The sequence below is a fragment of the Coenobita brevimanus genome, chromosome 71 (assembly GCF_032717465.1).
Source record: "Coenobita brevimanus isolate Jiangsu-jjx chromosome 71, ASM3271746v2, whole genome shotgun sequence".
Taxonomy (NCBI): Eukaryota; Metazoa; Arthropoda; class Malacostraca; order Decapoda; family Coenobitidae; genus Coenobita; species Coenobita brevimanus.
This window is the reverse complement of record NC_137024.1, coordinates 57,961,652-57,980,060: the sequence shown is the minus strand read 5'-3', so window position 1 is coordinate 57,980,060 and position 18,409 is coordinate 57,961,652. Positions and strand designations below refer to the sequence as shown.

The 18,409-nt window shown below is 41.3% G+C and overlaps 1 protein-coding gene across 4 annotated transcripts in view; it reads right to left on the bottom strand.

Annotated features, from left to right (window-relative positions):
* The window catches only part of for (cGMP-dependent protein kinase for), an 884,581-nt gene that overhangs the window by 20,563 nt on the left and 845,609 nt on the right, over positions 1-18,409 (bottom strand). For all 4 annotated transcript variants that reach the window (XM_080277754.1, XM_080277753.1, XM_080277755.1 and 1 more), the window contains exons 6-8: positions 4,911-4,988; positions 779-873; positions 160-303 (exon numbers count right to left, since the gene is read on the bottom strand). In XM_080277754.1, coding sequence (XP_080133880.1) covers positions 160-303; positions 779-873; positions 4,911-4,988 — 317 coding nt within the window. The remainder of the gene's footprint in view (positions 1-159; positions 304-778; positions 874-4,910; positions 4,989-18,409) is intronic.

Below are 18,409 nucleotides of genomic sequence, written 5' to 3'. Positions count from 1 at the left end.
GCTCTGCAACTCATTTTTCTTCACAGAAAGTGGTAGTCATTTTCTATACACTACAGAACTGGTTACCTAGCAACACACAAACCTCAGTTTAATAACATTTAAACCATTTTTTGTGCACTTCTGTAAGTAACAGCATGTTTCACAAGCTCCCTAACTCACTTTCTTCTTGAGAGGTCCGGTCCATAACATGTCTTGATCTCCTCCAGGTTGCCAATAAGCTGCTTGAATGAGTCACGATCTATCACTAAACAGGTTACTCCATCAGGGTCGTCCGCAATGATGTTAGCTGTCCTGATGTCTTCACTGAAAACACAGATCAGATCAGGAAAGTTGGTCTACCATGCTGTACTTTCTACACAAGAAAATGTATGCTAGAGAGACAAATGCCATACTGAAATGATCTTTAAATTATGATACTATGGTAAATCCTAATTCCAAAATGCAACCTTGTTTAACTTGCATGCACTGTAACAGCTGTAAATCAACAGTAAGTGCATTATACATTATAAACCAGGATAATGGTGCAAAAAACTCACAATTAATGTGACTGAATATAGAGGTGCACATAACTGAAAGCCAGTAACACTAAATGTTACATATATGCTACCTCAATATGCAGGATCACCTTGCACAGTACTAATGTATAGTCTGGGTATATTTAACACCAGTCTAGGTGCATGGAAGTAATAAATACATCACCTAAGTACAACACCGAACTACCAAAAACTTTACGCCTATTCAGCCTACTTTCTTTGCCCAAATCTCTTCTTATCCTTACCCTTGTAACGCCTTCTCTCCGAAGAACTCCCCTTTTTCCAAGTTGCGAATGTACTTCTCCTCCAGGGAGCCAGGGGTCCTCATGGTCACTCGTACCTGTTAATATGGTCCTGTAGTCATATCACAAGAGCTGGTCTGTTTTTACTTGCTAGTTCTCGACCACTTCCACAACTTAAGTACCAGGTCATGGTTGCATGAAATTTGGTAAGTCTTAGTTATGAAGCAGGAATGTGTCAATTTGTTACTGGTCACATCAACCCTCCCATATGATTACACTTGGCCATCAACTGACCATTAACAGGGTTTGAGATCTTTGTCAGATTATAACACCCAGACTACATGAATGTTCTATCTATCTATCTACTGCCAGACGCCTCAATCCCGTTTGGGGTGGCCACAAACAAATTGCCTCCAAGTCGCCCTGTCCCCTGCCATTTCACTGCCCTGCTCCCAACTCACACCCCCCTCTCTAGTATACCTCTCCACCCCATCCCTCCATCTCATCCTCAGCCTCCCCCTCCCTCTTCCCCCCTCCACCTCACTCACATACACTCTCTTCGTTAGTCTTTCACCCTCCATCCTCTCCACATGGCCAAACCACCTCAGTGTGTTCCTCATAACGCTTTCTATCACATCCACATCCACACCACAATGCTCCTTTATGTCCTCATTCGTCAGCCTGTCTCTCCATGTGACTCCACAGGCTCCTCTTAAATAACTCATTTCCACTGCTCTCACTCTTGACTTGTGTCCTTCCAACAACGTCCAAGCTTCACTTCCATACGTTAGAGTTGGTATCACAATACTGTCATGTAGTAACTTTCTCACTTCCATGCTCACTTCCCTGTTTCTTATCACTGCTTTCAAAGAACCAGCAACCTTTCTTCCCTGCTGTACCATTTCAAGCACTTCACCCTCCAAACCTCCATCCTTACTCATCACACTACCCAAGTACTTAAACGTACTCACATTTTCCAATTCCTCACCATCCAACCTCGCTGTACATTCACTGACTTCACCTCTCTCAAAGACCATCACTTTACTCTTCCCTACATTCACCTTTAGATTCTGTTTCTTATACACTCTCCCAAACTCATCCACCAAGCCTTGCAGCTCCCCTTCGTCTTCACTCAACAACACAGTATCATCTGCAAACAACAGTACAGGGAGTTTCCAAACACTATCCTCTCTCACCAGGGCCACTCCAACATCCACTACCCTACCTTGTAACTCTTTTATTACCCCATCCATGTACAGATTGAACAACCATGGAGACATGACACATCCCTGTTTAAACCCAACTTTCAAAGAGAAAAATTCACTTAGTTCACCATCCACATGCACTGCAGCCTTCGCACCATCGTACATACTCTTCACAGCATTCAACAACTTCCCATCTACTCCATATATTCTTAACACTTTCCACAATCCTTGTCTATCCACCCTGTCATATGCTTTCTCCAAATCCATGAAAGCCGCATACAACTTCTTTCCCTTCTCTAGAAACTTTTCCACTAAAGATCTAAGAATGAATATCTGATCTACACAACCTCTTCCCTTCCTAAAGCCTCCCTGTTCTTCTGCAACTAATTTCTCTGTTCTTTCTCTAACTCTGTCAGTAAGTATCCTACCATACACTTTTCCTATTATACTAAGAAGACAAATGCCTCTATGATTACCACACACTTCTTTTTCCCCTTTTCCTTTGTACAAGGGAATAATTATACCTGACTTCCAATCCTCCGGGACTCTACCTTCCTCCCAGGCCACTCTGCACATCTTCCACATCCATTCTACTACTATCTCTCCCCCATGCTTCAGCATTTCACCACACACTCCATCAATTCCTGGGGCTTTCCCCGATTTAACTTTCTTCATTGCTTCCACAACTTCTATCCTACTGATTTCTTCCTGTCTTCTCACCTCCCTCCTCCCAGCCATTCCCCAGCCACTTATACTCGCATTACTTCCATCCTCTATGTTCAACAATTCCTTAAAGTGTTCTCCCCATCTGCTCACTTTTTCTTCCTTCTCCACTAGTAATCTACCATATTTATCTTTCACTCCCCTGCTAACTTCACTTCCACCCTGTCTTACTCTTTTCACCTCTTTCCAGAACATTTTCTTACAGTCCCTCCACTTTACACTCAAATTCCTTCCAAATTCCTCATCCACTCTCTTCTTACTCTCTCTTACTAATCTTTTCACCTCTCTCTTTCTTTCTACATATAACTCTCTCTTCCACCTCTCAACTTCTTCCACGCCCCTATTTCTCATCCATTCATTGTATGCTTTCTTCTTTTGTGCCACAGCCTGTCTCACCTATTCAGTCCACCATGCTGTTTCTTGCGTAAATGTTAACTTCATTAATTATTGTAGTCTAAACATCTCCATCACACTGGTATTTTGGAAAAAAACAATGTAACCTAGTTCTCTTTCATTCTTGTAAATTTTACTGTCTAATATGCTGTAATGTACGTACTGTACAAGCGATAAACTCAAGACAGGCAATATACAAATGCTTCAAATTCTGTTGCTAAAATGAGATGGGCTATGGCTCCATGCCTCTCATTTATTAAAAATTTAAACTGATTAATTGTTCAGAACACAGTACAGTGAAATAATGATAACAAAATACTAGTTCACAGTGTATTAAGTGCCATGATCCTTCTGTGGGTAATCTGCTTATGCAGCGTTTCAGATTTTCATGAGATACTAAATACAATCTAAACCTGTATTTTGTATATTTCACTTTAAAGACAGCTCAATAAATACCTCATAAAAATGTCTGTATCTCAAATGTTAAAAAATCAAGAGTTCATAAGTATGGGAGAAACTGTACTGTAATAGTATTACAAGAATAGATACAACTGTAATACAGCAAAGCAGAGTCCATGGTATATTCATTCAGTACATTACTGTACTTGTTTTTTCTCTAAGCTGTGTAGTACAGTACCCTGGTGACAATGAATTACAAAGTCTGTGGTCACCCATAACAAGTTCAGATGAGTACAGCAGAAATAAATTACATGACACACTTCTCTCTGACATATCTGTCAATATATCAAGAAACATTTTCTTAATTTTACAAGCAGAAATGATAGCTTGTTCATGATTTGATGAATAGCGACAATAAAAGTCTACGTAGATATTTCCTAGGATTTCCCTCGGTCAATCATGCCATGTGGGGCCTCTGGACTTCTTCAGCCATGTTAAAACTTCATTTGTGAGTCTCTTGGACCAAGATTCACAAACAAACTTATAATCAACTTCCTTGTGAGTAGTTTTCAAAGGAAAATCAAGGAAATGAGAGTGCAGAAACTTCTCCTATCTCCTGTTTTTAATGAAAATAATCTTGTTATGACAGGGTGCCCCTGGAAAAAATATGAAAGAAAAATCTATTTACAACATGGTGCTGCTCGAGAGTCCGTTTGTCATCTGTGGGTTCAGGTGATGGGATATGGGTGATAGTCTCCTGGATGTGGTTGAGCTTACATTACACTGCTACCAGCGTGATGTGGTACTGTATTCAGTTTTAAGTGGAAATCCCCCCCAAATTATTATTTAACCCCTCCCACAAATCAACTGGCATGGAGCTATTGACACTCTATCAAAAGCTGCCATATGTCTATGCTAGATTCCTGATGTGTGGTGGATACATGACATGCCGGTGGATTATGTATGAGATGGAGCTCACCTAAATCACTGACATACTGTACACAGATGGAGCTCACCTAAATCACTGACATACTGTATACAGATGGAGCTCACCTAAATCACTGACATACTGTACACAGATGGAGCTCACCTAAATCACTGACATACTGTGCACTGCTACCATTACAGTGTACTGTCATTCCTTATTATTATGAACGATTCAATTTCCCTACTACTATCACTACAGTCCTTTCACTTCTTAGGCAATTTTAATTCCTATATTTCAGGACTACTGAAGCAAGATCAGTTTCTTTGGATTAACTGTTAATGAGCAGTTTTCTCCAGACAGTATTAAGAGGGCTCATCTGTAATGTTTAATATTCTCTTTTTCCTTTAGCTACACTTACTCTCAATTTCTTTTACCTTGATACATCTTTCATACCGGTATCCTAAAATGGCCTACTTCTTCTGCTTACCCTGCCTTTGCTGATGATGAAGAATGTGTCTCCCCTGGCTCCCTGACGGATAATGTAGTCACCCTGGCAGTAGTATGTCTGAAAAATAAACAATACCTCCATTAGTATATGAACCCAGATACTCAAAGGCATTTTAAATAAGGAATACTGGACGCTGTAATGCTGAATGAACGAAGTATATTTAAATACATTATATCATCCTTAAGTTACCCTACATACATGCATAAAACAGGATGAGTAAAACCAGAATAAATGAAGTTGTCATGTGGAGTGAATGGAGGGTGAAAGACTGACGAAGAGAGTGTATGTGAGTGAGGTGGAGGGGGGGAAGAGGGAGGGGGAGGCCAAGGATGAGATGGAGGGATGGGGTGGAGAGGTATGAGAAAGAGGGGGGGGGGGTGAGTTGGGAGCGGGGCAGTGAAATTGCGGGGGACAGGGCGACGTGGAGGCGATTTGTTTGTGGCCACCCCGAACGGGATTGAGGCGTCTGGCAATAGATATATAGAATACTTAAAAGGAAACAGTTATGAGGGTCTACTGAAACAGGCGACACAACATCTAGTTAGTCATTCCTTGCCTTCAAACTTCTTGTTTCCATCTGCATATAATGCATCCAGGTTTATATATTGATTTGGATTAAAAAACTTGTGGGGCAAATCTTATTATGGTGACTTCCTGTGAAAATGAAAATGTACTTTTACCTTATCCACCCACTTCCATCTTATTTAACTTCTTTACTTTTTCATTTTTTTTCACACGATCACCACCATTACTAAGCTCCCTCAAACCACCTTCACCATCTTCCCTCACACCACCTCCACACCTACCCGCAAACCACCACCCTAACTCATAACACCGCCACCCTCCCTCACCACCACCACCCTCACCCTGGAATGCCGTTCCAGCCCCCCCCCCCCTCATCCTGGCTTAACTTTTACCTCAAGGTCGTTTGTGCGTTTTTCAGTCCTGACTCCCCCCCATCCCATCCGATCTCTCTCTCTCTCTCTCTCTCTCTGTTCTTCATCGCCGTCTTAATATTTCTCTCATTTCTCTGTTTCTCGTTTTCTCACTCCTTCCCTCGCAATCTTTTTGCCTCTTTGCATCCCATTTATGTTTTCTACCTCCTCCTTCTACCCTCCCTGTGTTTCCTGTCAGTGTTTCCTCTCCTATTTACCCCCAGTCTTCTTCCATTCTTAATTCTTCCTTTGATAAGTTCCACTTTTCTAGCTCATGCTTCCCCTTTGTCTTTTTTTTTTTTTTCTCCTACGTCTCTCTTTTCGCTGCCTACTTTAATTCAAACTTTTCTTCCTTCTTTCCTCTGCCTATTGTCACATGATCCTCCCTTGCTTCTTGCTCCGTCTTTGTTCATCCTCTCTTGTATTCTCATTTATATCCCCTCCTTCCCTCTTTGAACATGCTACTGTACCTTTCTTCCTTCGCTACTTTGTTAGTTTCTCCATTTTTCCTTTTCTTCCCCCCACCTCGTTTTCTATCCCTTCCTTCAGTTCTCTCCGTTGTTCCTACCCCCTCCCCTCTTATTCTCTCCATCCTCCTCTCTCCTTTCCTGGTTCAGCTCTAACCTTCCGTCCCCTCCCTCAGTTGTCTGATTCCTTCTCGTACCTCTCCCCAATCCTCCTGTTCCCTACCTGCTCACCTCCCTTCCTCTTTCCATTCTCATTCCTTCCTTCCATTCTTCTTTCCCTTTCACTCCCCTCTTCTCCATCACTTTCATATCTTTCTTCCTTCCATCCTTTCTTCCCCTCTACTCTCCTCTCCTTTATTTCTCATTCCTTCTTTCCCCTTCATTCCCCTCTCCTCCAATTCTCTCCATCCTTCTCTCCCCTACCTTTCTCCCCATCCTCCCCTCACCTCCCCACAGCCAGAGATGCAAGAATAAGCAACGTGAGAGAGGAGGCCATGACCTTCCCAGTGTTTACGTTGGTCAGCTGGCCTCCATGTGTCAGAGGCTGATACAATCGTTCTATTTTTGTGTGTGTTCTTCTGGTAATCTTACATAATTAGGAGTCATAACTGTCGATGGGGTATAATTAATGGTAACGTGAGCAGAGAGAGAGAGAGAGAGAGAGAGAGAGAGAGAGAGAGAGAGAGAGAGAGAGAGAGAGAGAGAGAGAGAAATGGTTTACGGATCCCTTCAATACGATGACGTCCTCTTTATTATGATCTAGCAACAGACAGACAATTTTATTCAGGGAAACAATTTGGAACTAGGGGGAAGTTAGTTACAGCCTTGTACCACTCCCCTAACAGATGAACAAAATCGTCTGTTGGCAGCAAGAAATGAAGTTAGTACAAGAAAAAAAGTTATCGTACTGAATGGGTTATCAATACGGAAAACTGGAAAAATCAACACATGACACAGGGAAATATCAGCATATATTGGCACCAAGTAGTGCCGTAAGAGGCAATAATATGTCCATATATTTAAAAAAAAAAAAAAAAAAAAAAAAAAAAATACGATCAAGGTTGGTTTCAGTGCATTTCGAAACCACAAAATTCTAAGTAGGGAAACCGAGCGATTCCCAAGACCAGAGTGTAAAGCCAACACTGTGAATTAATGACTGATATCACGGCACATTTATCTTACCACCACCATCACCATCACCACCACACCACTCTTCGATGACGGGATGTGAGCTGAAGGGTAGAGACGTTGGAAAAATTGCCACTTTAGCACGTACGGTACCAGATCTGTTCACGACCATCCATCGCTAAATGCTGATGGCTAGCGATAAAGCATCTATATTCCTGAGATTTCATAGTTATTTTAGGGATATCAACATTTTTCAAGGCGATTAATGGAGTTTTGTGTACGTAGCGACATTCTTCTGCCTTTCGATCTGACACTCTAGATGAGGGTGAGGAAGATGGCTATTCAAGGGTAGATGTGGGTGTGGGCGTGTGAAGGAAACGTGTGCCCGAAAGGAAGGTTGTAAGTGTCAGAATGTGCTAGAGAGGGACGTGGGTGTAAGGTAAGGGTGTGTTTGGGAAAGATGTGTAAGTGAGATGGGTGTGGGTGTGAGGCAGGGTCGTAGATGTGGAGAGGTGTGGATCTGGGAGTTGGACTGCGACTGTGAGGATAGAAGGCAAGAGTATGGATGTAAAATTTGGGTGTGAATTATGGATGTCAGGCACGAGTACGGATAAATTTGGGTGTGAATTATGGATGTCAGGCATGAGTACGGATATACAGCAGGAATATGGCTGTAAAACTGGGAGGTGGAGTCTGGATGTGGGACGTATGAACATAATGCAGGAATATGAATGCAAAGAGGGCGTGGAGTATGAACGTGGGGCAAAATCATGGATATAAAACAGAAATGTGGATGTAGCATCAGGGTATGAATGAAAGGCAAAGGTGTTACTATCAAAGCACAATTCCAGCTACTGAAATAATGAACAAAAATAAATAAATAAATAAATAAAAAAAATCCTGTACACACCTACAATTCTCCCATAAGAAAACTACAAATTCATATACGGGAAAAGTCATCCAGTAACACATACAAACACATTAACAAACACACAAACCATACTCCATCAAAAACAACAGCATATTCAAACACAGGTAAAGCTGTTCAGTAAAACACAAACGCATCAACAAATATTCAAACAATACCCAATCACAAACGATACTCATTCAAACACGTGTCGAGCCATTCAGCAACATACACATGCACGTCAACAAACACACAAAAAACACAAAAAAACGATACACATTCAAACACGCGTACAGCCATTCAGCAAGACACACAAACACATCAACAACGCCATCACCTTCAGTACATCAAGAGGGCAGATCCGCCAAAATGTAACTATAAATTCATGAGAGCACTCCCAACATCCTTGTATATATATACACTTTTGCTTTCCTCCCAGCTGGCGAACCGGATCTGAACAGAATTAGAATATGCTACTCGTGTGTCTTCCCTCTTCTATTTTCATCTCTCGGCTCGTCTGGCATTTTTTTTCTCTCGTCCTCCCTTGTGTCTTTTTCTAACTGGAACTGTGATAAATTGGAGCATACTATTCTCATGTCTTTCTCCTCTCCTACTTCTACCTCTTGTTCTTCCAAACATTTCATTTTCTTTCTTCTTTCATAATGTTACCTTGTGTCTTTTCGAAATGAATCTGTGCAGTACTTGAGTATGCTACCCCTGTGCCTCTCCCCTTCCCAGATTTGGGAAGGAGCTTTAAAGAACACCCTATCAAAAGTCTATTTATTTTATCGACTAACTCTATATGCCATACAGTATGTATGGATTCAAAGAAAATTACTTTGTTCACTGATTACATTTTCCTTTTTTACTTATGTGATTTTCCATATCCTTTGTTGCATCTCTTACATTTTGCAACCTCCATCTTATATCCCGTGTTTTATATTAGCTTCTAGTGTCAAGTCCTTTGATTTACTTTCTGCAACCTCCCTTTTTTGTATAAATTTTGTGACTTTGGTATTCTGTCCTTTGCCTTGCTCTTGTGTCCAGAGCAAGAAAAAAATCTATTGTTCTCGTTCACACCAATTCTTGCATGAGTTTGAACTACGGTCAGTCGGGGTACAGTGATACAAGAACTGTTTCCAGAAGCAATATCCTTGGATTTTACTGTCTCTGTTTGTGTGGGATATCCTTTGCACATCCTTTATCCTTCACTGCATGTCCTTGGCCTTTAGTCCTGGATGGTAAGGCGGTATATCCTCAACACATTCTTTATCCTTCATCCAGCTCGCAACTGAAAGACGCTGAGTTCAAGTTTCGGCTCGGTCAGGTTGTTGGATAAAGTTTGTTTCCCAATTGTCCATGTTTCCCCAGAGTACAAGTGTCGTAATTTTGGGGTAGACTGAGCCGCTGCACAAACCGAACTTCTTTAATAACTATAATCTTCGTGTAGTCGATAGGCACTGGTTCTAAGCATTTATCTACTGTCGGTCCTTCGCCATACGCCCTGCATAGCGAGGGAGATGGAAGGCCGCGCTACAGGTCGTGACAGGAGTTATGTGGGGAACGACACGGATGACGAGGCGTGGGGTTTAGTGGACCCAAAGAACCATGACAGAGCTGAAACGGTCTAGCAAGCAGGAGAGAAGCTGGAGGGAAGAGAGGGAAGGGGGAAAGAGAGGTCCATTAAGCAGGAGAACACTGGAAGGAGAAAGGTAGAAGATTCAGAAAGCAGAGAAATTGGAGGGAAGAGAGGGAAAGGGGGAAAGAGAGAAGGTCCATTAGGCAGGAGGAACACTGGAAGGGGAAAGGTAGTAGAATCAGTAAGCAGAAGAACGACTGGAGGAGAGGAAAGCGGGATGGAGAGAGCGTCCAATAGGCAGAGGAAAGATGAGGGGCGAAAAGAAGAACGGAAAGAAGAGGAAAAACTCAATTAAGCGGAAAAATGACTGGACGAGGTAAGATAAGAGACAAAGGGAAAGTCCACTGAGATACTGAAAGACTGGGGGGAGGAAGAGAAGAAACCCAATGCAGAAGAGATTGCAGGGAGAGGGAAAATACAACAGGGAGAGGGAAAATACAACTAAGTGACAAAGAACAAATTTCAGATAAAAATTAGGTCAAACACTAGAGAGAAATGGGAAATATAATCCAGGAAAAGGGGGGGCAAAGAAGGGATAAAAATAAAAATGCAAAGAAATACAACTTAGTGACGCGATGGCAAAAAATGTGTGAGAAAAAAAACAATAAACAAGAAAGGAAACATGACTGAATTACACACAGCAGAAGGCAGAAAGTCAGAGTGGAAAAAGAGACCAATGAAAACAATTTAGGTAGAAGAGGAGCCAAAAAAAAAATAAGGGGGGAGGGGGGAAGTAAAAATATGTAACACGGAAGGAAAGAACTAAAATTACAAAACATCACAAGGTCAGACGGCAAGAGGGAAGGAGGACTGAGAGGCAGCCATTACTCTTGTGACAAAGGATGCCTGCACACGGGAGACACTTTATTTACAATCAGGAAGTGTAAATGGGAGCTCCTTTAAACGATGACATTTACAGAGACACATTTCACAATCTTCTGGGAATTCATGCACGCGCCCGCACACACACGCACACAAGGGCAAGGATAATCCCTTCAAATCCGGGATAAATCACACACACACACACACACACACACACACACACACACACACACACACACACACACACACAACGTCAATGCATAATGTATTGAGATAAACAAAAAACAGAGGGTTGGGACGTATATTTGAGGTCCAATTATGCAGTGTGATGTAAGGCAACAAGATGGCGTGGGAGGCAAGGGTACTGAAGCGGCCTAAGTCAATAATTCCCTCGTATCTCGCGCCGGGGGAAAACAAATATTCACAAACTCTTTTTTACACGGAAGAGGAAGCTGCCAAAAAGAGATATGGTGTGAGGTGAAGTCTAATGTGATTATATAAAAGCATACTTATATAAACTGACATCCACAAGAAGGGAAACACGAATAATACTAAGCTGCCAAGCGTCTTTGTATATTCGTATTCCCCGTGGAAAACTTAACTGATTTAAATGAAAGAAAAATTGTTTGATGTTGCTAATATTTAACTCTTCGATACCGTGCTGTGTTTTCCATATTTTGTCATCTCCAGACGATTTCATTCAGTCTAGATGATGGTTTCCTAATTGGAGCGGTTAGATGCTGTTTTCGTTAGCTCGTGCATAAACACAAGTCCATCCTAGGTAAAATAATGCCGTTGAAAAAATTAATCGCTGTGTGTGTGTGTGTGTGTGTGTGTGTGCGTTTTTCCACGGCAACTCTGCGGACTCGAGGAAAAACACGAACCGAAATAAAGGGACGGCGTTTCCATGTGCGATAATTAAAACAGATGATATAAATTAAAACAGATTATATGCCAGGTGACACAAGTTTGGGCAGGTAATTTCCACACTGGGGCTGGTGCTATTGTCGGGCGGGTCGGTGATGGCATTAACTATTACACTGACATTACCACGCTAACCTTCTACTTTCACATTTTATGGGAGCTGAAACGACAAAGGGTGGTCAAGATTGTCTATGTTAGCAACCTTTAATGCAAGAGTTCACCCATGCTCTCTCTCTCTCTCTCTCTCTCTCTCTCTCTCACCATTCCTCTAACGTAAGTAAACTGAACAGTAAGAAATGTTCGTCACTCGAATCAAATCATTAATATACATGAGGCGAAAGGATCAACCTATGCCATGGAAAATAATAATAATAATAATAATAATAATAATAATAATAATAATAACTAAAAATAACTGCAATAATAATAAAAAAAATAATAACAACAATAATAATGTACGTACAATGACAAGAGAAATGTGATAAGAGGAACCACAATGAAAGAGAACATAAACAGAAAATACAAAACAGGCAAAAAAAAAAGAAACAAAGGCTGATGTTCTGGGTGCGTAATAAAGGCTACAAGATGCTCCAGAAGAGAAGGAAACGAATAACACAGAAGGAAGGACGACAAAGAAACGCTGCCTAGACCGCATAAATATGAGTCTTAACTTCCGTAATATTTTCCGTCAAAGAATCGCTTGGCTGTGTATGAAGGGAACGACCTGAAGAAGCATGCAGGTATATGAAAGGTGAATACGGTGAATGAAAAGTGAATACGGTGAATGAGAGGTGAGTACGGTGAATGACAGCTAAATACGGTGAATGAATGCTGAATACGGTGAATGAATGATAAATACGGTGAATGAAGGCTGAATACGGTGAATGAAGGCTAAATACGGTGAATGAAGGCTGAATACGGTGAATGAAGGCTGAATACAGTGAATGAAAGCTGAATAAAATCGTCTCTACATCAACAGGGAAAAGTATTTAAGATGTTATCGTACTGAACGGGTCCATGGAGACAAATCCCTCCAGCTTTTTTTTTTTTTTTACAAAAGGCTAAAATCGACTCTGCAGCTGTCGAATCAATCAATAAAAAACGCCACTGCACTAAAGGAAATAAAGAAAAAAATTAAAGCATGTCCTAAGCTAAACAAATACTCTGTTGTACCTGAACTAAATATAATAAGCTCATCGTACTGAAGAGATTATATTGTTGTTCCTGTGATCCCAAGCTCATCTCAATGTGAACCCGGTAGACTGTAGGGTGAGCCTGCACATCATCCTCATTTTAGTGGCTAGGGAGGTGGTGGAGGGACGTTTGTAACACCAATATCGTGCCACCACATGAAGGCGTCTCTCTCCACAAACAAAGGGATCATGAAAAAAAAGAAAATAATAGATAAGATGACGAAGAGAGAAAATGTCAAAATATAGATGGAAGGCGAATGTAGGAAATAAAATGTCACCTAAGGAAGGGACTGTGAGAAAGGAATTGCTGGGCCTGAGGAAGAGCGAAGGCCGGCAGGAGGAGGAAGGATGATGGAAGTATGAGTGGAGGCGTAATATGAAGCCGAGGAATGGAGGGAGTAACGCAAGAACAAAGAAGATGGATACGATAAGGGAGGAAAGGAGGGTGAGGAGAAAGGAGAGAAAAGCGGGAAGGAAAGAAGGAAAGAAAGAGGAAGGGAGAAATGTATTAACAAGAAGGAACAACTGGGCGTCTATCCCTAAGCAGTTTCTGTATTTTCCATATGGACCAGAACGACATCCAAACAGTACTGGAACCAGCAAGTCATACCTCTCAATGCTCCTACCAACTTTCCTCGCTCCACGGTGAAAATGACAGGTAAAAAAAAAAAAGAAAGAAAAAAAAAATGTCCAAAGGTGGGTATGTGAAGGCGTGTGGCATTATGGTGCAGAACAGGTGTCAGGTAATGTCAGCCCGGGGGAAGCTGGCTGGACGTTGTGCGGTACCATTCCACTTGGGTATTTTTTCTGTGTTCTGCAGAAGGACTATCATATGGAGGGGTATTTTCCAGGACTTACATGGCGGGTACTCTGTTCCATTGTGATTATATTCCCCAAAACTCATGTCACTCGCTATAATGTTTTCTAAACGATGCACAAAAAAAAAAAAAAAAAATGGGGGGAGGGGCGGTATTGATTATGTCCAATGTATACTATTTACAATCCCTGCAAATTTAATAATGGATCAAAGATAATAATAATAATAATAATAATAATAATAATAATAATAATAACAACAACCGTAAGAGCAATATGTCAGTCTTCAGTCAGGTCTCGGGGGCCTATCTCAACATACTTCCTGAAAGAAATATCAATATCACACAAATCAAGTCTCAGGACAAATACATTACTATTAACAGATCACTTGGTTATCACCGTAAGAGCAATATGTCAGTCTTCAGTCAGGTCTCGGGGGCCTATCTCAACATACTTCCTGAAAGAAATATCAATATCACACAAATCAAGCCTGAGGATAAATACATTGCTATTAATAGATCACATGGTTATCACTGCAACCGAATTTTTAGCTTCCTGGCGATAGTAATGGCTGAAATATTTACCAAATAAAGAGAAAAGTTGGAAATACATAAAAACTAATCCCTTCCTCTCATTTCTTCACTTATCACTTACATCTGAATATGGTCATTCCGGATACATACATACATACATACATACACACATACATACATACTTATATTAACCTGGTTAGTACTGATTACAAATTTCAGTTTCTTAGTTCATACTGTTTTTGAGTTAAGAGGGTGAAAATAAATAAACAAAAATTTAAAAATTAACGCGGTTGAAAAAATATTAAATTCCATCTGCAAAGGTTTAACACACACACACACACACACACACACACACACACACACACACACACACACACGACAGGTATGGTCAGTAACTTGTAACTAGAATAAGTATATATACTGAGTGGCGATGAATCAGCAAGTTGTGCAATTCTGAATGCATCCACTGCCCACCTTGAATATATTCCAACCTTGTTCAAGATGCAAAATGTTAGAAAGTGGAATTTCAGGGTCTCGACTGTGCTGGGCCAATAATATCCACTTGACAGAATGAGAACACCTTTAATTTCCAAATAAGGGAAATCTGGGTAACAGTACACCACGAAAATGAGAAAACATTAATAAGGAAAGAAAAAATTGAGGTCACTGACTCTCTTATGGTTGGGACAACTCTAGTATTCTCTTCCTGCTAATTCAAGACGATTTTTTTCAGGTGATCGAGCCATAGGAGCCTGGGATTTTTAAGAGCAATAAAGAACCATCATAAGCCTCCTAAGACACTACGAACCTGGAGAAAAGGAGTACATAGCACTTCTGGCAAGGATATAATAAAATGCCACACGAAACCGGCCATATCCTAGTGCCTGGCCATCACCATCCAAGCCTATATAACGCACCGCCAGCAAATGACCTCCTCCTCTTCCATGTAATACCCACTCTCCTTCCATGTAATTCCCTCTCTTCTATGTAGTTCCCACTCATCAATGTAATTCCCACTCTTCTACGTCATTCCTACTCTTCTACATAATTCCCGCTCTTCCAATATCCACTCTCCTTCCATATAATTCCCACTCTTTTTCCATGTAATCCCATTCTCCTTCCACGTAATTCCCACTCTCCTTGCATAACCACACTCACTACCACTTCATTACACCTTGCAAGCGTATAATTTTGATGTGCTGCGCCTGGGTTTTTGGGGCTTGGTACACGATTTGCTTGCCCTTCCACCTCATTTTTATCCCTGGCTTATGTTTCTTAAGGAGGGCTTGTTCAGGTTCAAATATGGACAAGCAAGGACTGTGCTTAGTGTCATTTATCAAAATTTGCATCGACACACACGCACACAAGCACACAATCTCTCTCTCTCTCTCTCTCTCTCTCTCTCTCTCTCTCTCTCTCTCTCACACACACACACACACACACACACACATACACCATTTGGCAATTCTATAAAATCTCATGACCTTCAGCGCGTTATATCCTAAGGCGCGTTATGTACATTATTCTTATTATCTCTAAAATATTCAGCTTAGGAGGTATATCGAGGAGGCAGGGTTTTTAGTTAAAGGCTTCAGTAACTAACTATGTAAATAAGTGGTTTTCCCTCAGTTGAATAAAGCAGGTTAAATACAGGAAAGTGGAGGTAAATGAGACGTGATTGTAATGATGCTGTGTGTGTGTGTGTGTGTGTGTGTGTGTGTGTGTGAGAGAGAGAGAGAGAGGATGATCTTGTCCCCTTAACTAAACTAGCCTTTGCAACAATAAAATAAAATACATTGCCATCACACTGAGGGGTCCAGAAAATGAGGGGGGAGGGGAGAGTATTTTTGTCCTCCCTTCCCACTACCCTCCAAACTTCAAAAGCTTACCCTCCAAACTGCACTATATCTATCTCCCCCCTCCCCCTCCCATCCCATTAGGCCCGCGGTGTGTGTTTGTGTCGCCCTACCATCGCCATTCCTCCGCCCAGTTCGCGTGTCAGCTCGACCTTGGCGTAGGGAGCCGTAGGGGCAACGCTAAAAGAAGTGGTCGTAGTAGCTGGGCAGTGGAGGCCATCCGGATCACAGCTGCCAAGTCAAAATCGCTGAATTTGATCGCGGAAATAGCTACACTGTCGCTAAATAACAAAAAAAATCCAAAATGCTCCATAAAAACAAAACAGAAGTGCTAGAATGTCCCTACAAACGAAAAAAAATAAAATAAAATAAAATCGCTAATGTCGTTAAATATCCAAATCGCCAGAATGACTCCAAATCGCTAAACTGTCGCCAAATCAACACAATTTTAAATCCCCTGACTCAGTTTTATTCTGTCTCAACACGATTTTATTCAACCTGATATTGCCTTCAACTTGTGACGGATGTGTCTAAGTCGTACTGCTCCAAAAAATCTATTTTAAGAAGTTGATAAGCAGGAAGAAGAAATGGCAAAAAGACGTCGACGGAACTGACTGTAAAAAAACCTGCCGCTATATGGAAGCGACTATATCTAGACCTAGCTGGACTAGAAAAAAAAAAAAAAAAAAAAAAACTTGACAACCCCGCCCGGCCGTGTTTACATGATGCTGGTGGTCCGTCTCGATTCCAGTTCCATCTGCATCACCCTCGCGGCAAATTCAGTATCGGTCTGCAATTAGTAAGTTTACGCGCGAATGGCAATCTGGGGTGGAAGTGTGGGTAAAAAGTAATGGGGCCTAATGGCGAAGTGGTGGATCTGTAAAAGTATAATAGCTGGATCAATTCTGAGTTTCCTTCTGGTTGTCACATCTGGTTTGCTCATACCGGGGAGGAAAAAGTTCGTCCTTGTGTTAAATGATTTCCACGTTCCAAGAGAATTACACAACTCAATTTCACGCAGTGGAAAACTATTACTCGCCAGCAGAAAAAAAAGACCAAATATCTGCCAGAATAACATAACCATTACACAAAATAGCCTACAAGAACAGGCGAACACAGCTGCCAGACCCACGAAAAAGGAAGAGGCTTGAGACATTTCCACCTTCCTTGAGAATTACACAACTTAATTTCACACAGCGGAAGAAGTAAAAAGTTAATAATACACACACCTGATATCTGTAAGAATAACACAACTATTACACGAATCGTAAGACAAGTAAAAGTAAGAACAGAGCTGCCAGGCACACGACATTGAAAAGGCTTGAGAAATTTCCACTTTTAGATAAACTTACACAGCTTAACTTCACCCAGTGGAAAAAGATTATTTGCCAGGAAAAAAAAAAAACATACAGAACTGGAATGTATGAGTAATAAAACCACAACACAAAACGAAAGATAATGAAAAGCGAGGACAGAGCTGCCAGACGAACGATCTAAGCGGGAGTTTGTGATGGTGGGTTGTAATTTAGGTGGCACCAGAGTTTTTCAGGCTTCACTTGGTCAACGATTTACTTTACATATTACATCGTTTTACCGTCTTTTACGTTACCGGGGCGAACTATGTCAATACTAAAATGTGTAGATCAATAATACGAGAATATCAAGGAACAATATGGATAACAAGTAGCAAAGACGAAGGTGCTACGGGCCTCCAAAGCCATAATTATAATACAGGTTCATTACTCAACACTCCAGGGCTTAAATGGTGTATAAAACTGCCTGTATACACGTTTGCCTCCACTAATGCAGCTACCAAACTCTTCAAAAACTGGAGTAAATAATAGTGACAAACTACGAACAACAACACGATCTCAAAGTCAACATTTATGGACACACGTTTATCGTAAAAACTGGCCAGAATCCTAAATAAAATACGCCCCTCTGCCTGCCTGCCTCCCTGCTATGATGGATTCGGCTGCTTCCCTGCCCACATCACAGCTGGATTCTGATTGGGGTCTGATGCTAAGGGAGTGTCCGGGGCGCCTGAAGTCAACCCGGTTCCACTTCTAGGCTACCAATATATGTTATCTCGCCTTTGCCTTGGATTCTACGGAGTTATTTTGCTGCATTTCCTCTCTCTCTCTCTCTCTCTGAAGCTGATGATAGTTCACCGTTGAATAACAATGATACAATGCTAAAAAGAAAAAAAAAATCCAGTGCAACTTTAGGTCGTATTTACTGCTCAATTTCCGGATTAA